Genomic DNA, 7,581 nt, shown 5'->3' with positions numbered 1-7,581 from the left:
CAGTTTGAATTCTTATCTGTTTTACTTTTAGGTGGAGGGGAATGCAGTCACTAATCTGCACTAATCTGATCTAAGAGATCAGGTTGGCTTCTTGATTATCAAAGGTCAGTATACTCATGATAACTTCTTTGTCTTATTGGGAATTGTAATCTTTCTTCAATAAGCTCTACGTAATTTGACCAGCTGATGTCAAAATTTATCTATTACTTTGATAAGACGTTCCGAAACTTTTTCACTGTTGAATTCTTTCTCTTATGTTACAATTTGTTCTGCACTCGAAGGACAATTTAATTAAAGTTTACCCCTAACTATTTAAATTTATTTCGATCCGGAAGGAATAAAAAAAGTTGAAGAGTTTTACACACTTCCTTGCTAGAGTATTTATAGGTTTGGTCCATGTGCGGAAAATTCTTTGGAGTCAAGTTATAAAGGCGATCTTTAATGATTTGAGCGCCTGGCTGCTTTTATTCAAATTAAGTCTAAAATCTAGTTATATTTATTATCGTTGTTTAGAATTTCATCATTACCCGACCGGAGATGAATTCGTATGGTGACTTTCTTTGTTAGTTAGTAAGAAATAAAACACTTTATTAACAACAGAAATAATCACATTTATTCAAAATAAAGAAAGAAAATAACATAAATTATATTTTAAAGAAATTAATAAGGCAAGTGGTTGCCAATGCAGTTTGTAGAAATGAGACTATCTTCAGCGTCTTCTGGATAAAGTATTTTGACGTTCTAATTCCAGTTTCCTCCCCAACTCCGGATTCTGTAACGCTTGTATTTCCTCTAAACTCTTTCGCAAAGTGTCAATTGCAATCCAAAATGAAACCAATGATCCAAAAAGTGTAACCAATGCAAAAAACCAAAGTGTTGTATATGCCCCGTAAGCATTACTCATTGGATGATATCCAGCAGTAGTGGCGAATGCAAATACATCAGTGATAATTCTACCCAAGCAAACTGCGCTCCCTTTTACCTGAATGGGAAAAAGTTCCCCTTGAATAATATAAGGAATGCTGCCAATGCCAAATGTGTAGGACATTTGAAATACAATTAATGCCACAAGTGGTAACCATCCATAAGACGATGTATCTTTGTGAAGATAATCTGTTATAAAAAAATAGATGCCAAGTGCTATCAAACAAAGTGTTGTAAAAACTCCCGAGGATAGAAAAATAATCTTTCTTTCAAATTTGTCTAAGATCCAACCGGTAATTAGTGACGCTGGTAATGCTATACCATGCCACATAACCACCTGAACTCCAGGTTTAATTGGCAGATTATTATGACTGAGAATTTCTTCAGCATTGTAAGTAAGAGGATTAACACCTGACATAATTTGTGTCATTTTCATGAAAAACATTATTAATACTGCTTTTCGATTATAACTCTTGCTGAATAATTCCCAAACAGCAAATCTTTTTGTATTTTTTCTATCCTCTTCTATTGCTAGAATCATTTCTCTTATTTCGTTTTCTACTTTCTCTGATGAATTGAACCCTCTTAATCTCATCATACATTTTGTGGCATCGTCTTTTTTTTGTTGTAAAAGATAGTAGTAGGGTGTTTCCGGTGATAATGGGAATACAAACAGGAAGAGTAGCATCAGCAAGGCTGCGGATATGTTGAGTATGTAATAGGATGTAAATGCTGAAATAGCTGAAAATACAAAGACACCAAATGAGAGCGATAGATGCAATATATTCACTAGTCTCCCTCTGATGTTTTTTTCGGAAATTTCTGTCAAATATATCACTAGACAATTGAGGGTACTTCCTTGAGAAATACCGGTTAAGAGTCGTGCTATGTAGAGGTGTATGTAGTTTTTGGCAAAGATAATTAGACACCATCCTATTAGTCCTGGTAGTGCAGAAAGTAGTAAGGTGTTCTTACGTCCGATTCGATCGATAAAAAGTGGATTCAGGAGAACTCCAATAAGATCACCAACATTGTACAGTGAACTGATCCATGTGACTTGGTAATCCGTTACCAGAAATGGAGAATTTTTGCTTGTTAGATATGGTATCGCTGGTGATGACCATGATTGACCACCTCCACATACCGCTATCGTGATGCAAGCTACAAAAATTATGATTTATGAATTGGAAACACATTTGTTGTTAATAGATAACTGATTTCATAGGATTTGGTATAAAGGACAATTTTAAAATTACGTACAAACGTTATTGTCGATTAAATAACAAAAATAATTATTCACTTTATCTTTATGTACGTCTTTAACAATATTTTAAATGCCTAATGGTGCTCACTACTTTCATTATCAGAAAAACTGTTTTTATTATACGAAAAACAAACTAAATTTACTTATTAAAATCATTAACTTGCTTTTGAAAAGAAAAATTATTATTCACTTAAAATTTAGCCACTATAATTATTTTAGAAGTTCTGTTATTTAATTTATCAAAAATAGGCTTAAAAATCAAACAGACCACAAATTGCTGCCATATATTGTTTGGAGTGACTTCCATCGCTCTTTAATTCCTTGTTGTCGTTTTTATTGAAATACTGCCTTATCCTAGATGTACAACAATTCTTCATTTTCTTATCTCCTTTATTATTTCATTTTGTCTTAAAAGTGTCAATTTTAATATTATGATAACATTTGGTTTGCATAAGTTTTCTTTAGTAAATGAAATAGTTATATTTGATAAACATCTAAGCATACCAGGAAGTAGACAAGAATTGCACATTGAGTGTACTAATGACCACCTGTTTTGTAAAGTTCTCTACAAGTATTTTTCAACATGTTCTTAAAAACGTGACTCAACGAACAATATTATTATCATTATAACAGTTACTTTTTACAAATAAACTGTTATTTATAATAGTTTATACTAATTTTGTGTCATTAAAAATAATTTTAAAATATTTGCGATATGATGACACGTGTGAATTGAACTTACTTACTAGTAGCCTTTGTAAATGAGGATTAACTCCGAGAACCCAGGTAATATTTTCTTTCTCCCTTCATCGCATGGAAAACTACACTGAAAAACTGTTGGTAGAGCAGTTCCGCTATTGACTGTTGTGCAGCGCTACTTAACTTTAAACTCACAGCTCTATCAAAATTAGGCGAGTTGCTCTCCTAAACTTGACTACCAATGGCGTTGGCGAGCGGCTGCTTGACAAAAAGGTCAGCAGCTCTATCAAAAAGGAGAGTTGCTCGCCCAAAAAGGAGAGTAACTCGCCCAAAAATAAAGTGAGCTGTGCGTTTCTTTTTAACGCAGCAGTTCACCGCATTGGGCGAACAGCTCTACCAACAGTTTTTCAGTGTATAAATAAAAGTATGAAACTTGAAACGTTATTCAGTCGGTAACGGAAATCTTAATAGAAATTCAGTAAAGAAAATCAATAATAAAAATCCAAATCATAGATAAACAGAAAAATTCATTTTGTCTGATTGATCATCATCATCTTAAAATCTTCCGTGATACTTACATATTAATAGAAGGTTTCATTAGTGTTGAAAAATAAAAAAGATTAGTCACGTAGCTTAATTTTATTTTAAGAAACGATTTTTGTTACTAGGATACAATGTTACGAATAATTTAATAAGAAGATTTTTATTCCGAATTAAGTTTATTTTTTAGCTCTGGATTTTGCATCGCTTGAATTTCCTCTAATGACATTCTCGTTGTATTCGGTGATATGCAATAGGTAACTAAAGACCCAACGAAACAAAGAAATGCGAAAACCCAGAATGTCGTGTAGATGCCAAAGTTTTTATTTAGAGGTTTATATGCAGCAGTAGTTAGAAATGCAGAAATTGCAGTCACAAGTCTGCCTAAGGAAACTGCACTACTTTTCACGTTTATTGGAAAAAGTTCTCCAATAGCTATATGTGGAATTATGCCAAATCCGAAAACAAAAAATATTTGAAATAACGATAGTGAAACAACTGGTAGCCAAGCAATGGAGCTAGTGTCCTTTTCGAGAAAGTACTTTAAAAAGAAAAAAAGCCCGACAATTAGTAGGCAAAATGAAGATAGTACACCAGTTATGGAAAATAAAGCTCTTCTGCTAATTCTATCTATAAATAAGCTGGTACATAGGGAAGCTGGTACAACAACTCCGTTTAAAATCATTACTTGAATTCCAGGTTTAAGGGGAAGATTATTTTGACTTAGAATATCTTCAGCAAAGGCAATTATACTGATAATACCCGAGAGCATCATGGTAGCCCTCATTGAGAATACAATTAGTAATCCTTTTCGATTATAACTCTTTTTGAATAATTCCAAAAATGCCATTCTCCTTGAATTCTTCTTATCCTCTTCAACTACTAATTCCATATTATGTAATTCAACTTCTAATTTCTCTGCAGAATTTACCCCTCTTAATTTCATCATGCACTTCAAGGCATCATGTCTCCTTCCTTTCAAAAGATAGAAGTAGGGTGTTTCAGGTAAAAATGGACATATTATAAGAAAAATAATTAAAAGGGAAAGAGAAGAAAAATTTAAAATTTCATAGGAAGCAAAGGTACCGATTGTTGAGAAAATAAATATGGCTAGGTACAGTGATACTTGCAATATATTCACTAATATTCCTCGAATATTTTTTTCCGAAATTTCTGTCAAGTAGATTGATAGAGAACTAAAGGCGTTTGCTTGACTAATTCCGCCGAGAAATCTTGCAATGTAGAGGTAGTTATGATTTTGAGCAAATATTATAAGACACCATCCAATTAAACTTGGTAGTGAGAGGAAAAAAAGGGTATTTCTTCGTCCAATGCGATCGATGAATAAAGGATTTATGATTCCACCGAATAGATCTCCAATATTGAACAGGGAAACTATCCAAATAATTTGTTCATCCGTTACTGAAAATTTAAAGTTCTTGCTTATCAGGGGGACGCATGATTATTCCCCAAATGTCATTTTTCCGAAATGTCATTTTACCGAACTGCACTTTTGCGAATAGTCATTTTTGCGAAAAGCCAATTTTGCGAAATGTCACTTTTGCGAATTGTCATTTTTGCGAAAAGCTATTTTTGCGAATTGTCATTTTTGCGAATGGCCATTTTTACGAATTGTCAATTTTCCGAAAAGTCATTTTTGCGAATCGCCATTTTTACGATTTGTCACTTTTTCGAAAACTCATTTTTGCGAATTGTCATTTTTACGAAAAGACATTTTTGTGAAATGTCATTTTTGCGAAAAGCCATTTTTGCGAAAAGTCATTTTTACGAATTGCCATTTTTGCGAATTGTCATTTTTAAGAAATGTCATTTTTGCGAATTGTCACTTTTGCGAATCGCCATTTTTACGAATCGACATTTTTACGAATTGTCATTTTTGCGAATAGTCATTTTTACGAATTGTCATTTTTGCGAAAAGCTATTTTTGCGAATTGTCATTATTGCGAATTGACATTTTTACGAATTGTCAATTTTCCGAAAAGTCATTTTTGCGAATCGCCATTTTTACGAATTGTCAATTTTCCGAAAAGTCATTTTTGCGAATTGTCATTTTTACGAAAAATACAATTGTGAATTTATAGACCTACAAGTTTTCTATTGTATTTTTCGCAAAAATGTCAATTCGCAAAAATGACTTTTCGGAAATTTGACAATTCGTAAAAATGGCGTTTCGCAAAAATGACTTTTCGGAAAATTGACAATTCGTAAAAATGGCGATTCGCAAAAATGACAATTCGTAAAAATAACTTTTCGCAAAAATGACTATTCGCAAAAATGACAATTCGTAAAAATGGCAATTCGTAAAAATGGCGATTCGCAAAAGTGACAATTCGCAAAAATGACATTTCTCAAAAATGACAATTCGCAAAAATGTCAATTCGCAAAAATGACTTTTCGCAAAAATGACTAATCGCAAAAATGACATTTCAGAAAAATGGCTTTTCGCAAAAATGTCGTTTCACAAAAATGACAATTCGCAAAAATGACTTTTCGGAAAATTGACAATTCGTAAAAATGTCGATTCGCAAAAATGACTTTTCGGAAAATTGACAATTCGTAAAAATGGCGATTCGCAAAAATGACAATTCGCAAAAATAGCTTTTCGAAAAAATGACAATTCGCAAAAGTGACATTTCGCAAAATTGGCTTTTCGCAAAAATGAGTATTCGCAAAAGTGCAGTTCGGTAAAATGACATTTCGGAAAAATGACATTTGGGGAATAATCATGCGCCCCCTTATCAGGTGACTTGTAGCTGGCGATGACCACGCTTGATATGATCCAGTAGATGCCATTGTCAAACATGCTAGAAAGTAAAATTGTAATGAATATTTTTTATTTTATCAGTTAGTAGATTCATTCTGAGAAAAAATTAAAAATTTTTATAAACGTACCACAAATTGCTGCAATGTACTGTTGTGTTCGACTTCCTTCATTTTTTGAGTTTTCACTAACCCTTATACTATTAGTCCTTTTGCATAAATTTAACAAACAGTTTGGCAAAAATACATTTTTCATTTTCTTTTTTTTGTTTTGAAACAGTAATCTGTTTCAATATAAATGTTGCAAAGTATTTAAGTGAAGAGTGTAATTATTGTCAGCACATTCTGTGGAAGAACGTAAATAAAGAAACGATAGTACATTCGGTTAACGATAACGTATATAATGCTTGAAGTTGTCTGTAAATAAATTCAATTTAAAAATGTTTGTAAATTTTTTTTCTTTAATATAATTTATAAATACAGCACAAATTCATTTTATAAAGAAATTTAAAATTATCAAATAGATTAATATTTATAGCATGTGTCATAATTTTAAGAATCCGCATACCACAAATAACAAAGTATTGTTTAGTTTGACTTACTTCATTCTTGAAGGACTTCAGTTGTTTTAACATTATTCACAAAAAAAACTTTTACCTAGAATGTACGTACTGCTAAGGAGTTGTTTGTTAAAAAAAACTATTATTATTATGGATAGAAAACGTATTTTAAACACTCGTTACTATCTTATCAAAATTAATGTAATGCATATATTCCGGTTCACAAACAATTATAAATATTGTTCGTTAACCGGAATATATACATTACATTAATTTTATAAATTTTATAAAAAGAAAATATGTAAATAAATATGTAATGTATCTATAAAGAAAATTAATTACTTAAATTAATATTGTTGCTTTCTGATAATGATAATTATTATTGTAACTAATAAATTTAATTTTAATTAAAAAAATATTATTATTACAATAAATAAATATTTTAAAACGGTAAGGAAAATTTCTATAAGTCATGTTCAGACTTGCATTAATCAATCAAAGAAAAGTAATTTAATAAAAATATTTCGGCCCTAGGTAAAAATAAACTACAATAGTCTAATTATGTAAATATTTTTGTATTTTTATTTTCACAACATTTTTTTTGTCTAATTAAGTAAAAATTTTTCATTCCAGTGATCGAAGAATATTGGGAACCTTCTTGGAAATTTACGTTTTCAAGGCAATAGGAAAAGAGGAAACGCAGGAAGTAAAGGGGTGAGTCAAAAAATATCAGTAATACAGTTCTTTTTAGTCTGATAGCAACAACTTTAAAAAAACTGCTGCCAGGTTTTATGACTAATAGTTTTGAAACAG

At 31.2% G+C, this 7,581-nt stretch overlaps 2 protein-coding genes across 2 annotated transcripts; both read right to left on the bottom strand.

Annotated features, from left to right (window-relative positions):
• Nucleotides 1–590: 590 nt before the first annotated feature.
• On the bottom strand, nucleotides 591–3,296 carry LOC122506544 (facilitated trehalose transporter Tret1-like). Its single transcript, XM_043618788.1, has 2 exons — nucleotides 2,457–3,296; nucleotides 591–2,085 (listed from the first exon to the last, which is right to left on the bottom strand). Exons 1-2 carry the CDS (start codon nucleotides 2,563–2,565, stop codon nucleotides 710–712), a joined length of 1,485 nt encoding a protein of 494 aa, XP_043474723.1. The 5' UTR covers nucleotides 2,566–3,296; the 3' UTR covers nucleotides 591–709.
• Nucleotides 3,297–3,457: 161 nt separating this feature from the next.
• LOC122506524 (facilitated trehalose transporter Tret1-like) lies at nucleotides 3,458–4,874 on the bottom strand (the record flags this gene model as incomplete). The annotated part of the gene is made up of 1 exon (XM_043618758.1): nucleotides 3,458–4,874. A coding segment is annotated over one exon (1,284 nt), but the record flags the coding sequence as incomplete, so codon positions are not given.
• Between the last annotated feature and the right edge of the window lie 2,707 nt (nucleotides 4,875–7,581).

The sequence above is a fragment of the Leptopilina heterotoma genome, unplaced genomic scaffold, assembly GCF_015476425.1.
Source record: "Leptopilina heterotoma isolate Lh14 unplaced genomic scaffold, ASM1547642v1 Lhet_42, whole genome shotgun sequence".
Classification (NCBI taxonomy): domain Eukaryota; kingdom Metazoa; phylum Arthropoda; class Insecta; order Hymenoptera; family Figitidae; genus Leptopilina; species Leptopilina heterotoma.
The sequence above is the reverse complement of the archived record's forward strand: the minus strand, read 5'-3'. Positions and strand labels throughout refer to the sequence as shown.

What these genes read in the sequence shown, in the direction of transcription:
- LOC122506544 (XM_043618788.1), bottom strand. Translation starts at nt 2,565, where the DNA reads ATGAAGAATTGTTGTACATCTAGGATAAGGCAGTATTTCAATAAAAAC. An exon ending in ATATATGGCAGCAATTTGTG is followed by an intron (nt 2,086 to 2,456) that starts GTCTGTTTGATT and finishes TAATTTTTGTAG; the next exon opens with CTTGCATCACGATAGCGGTA.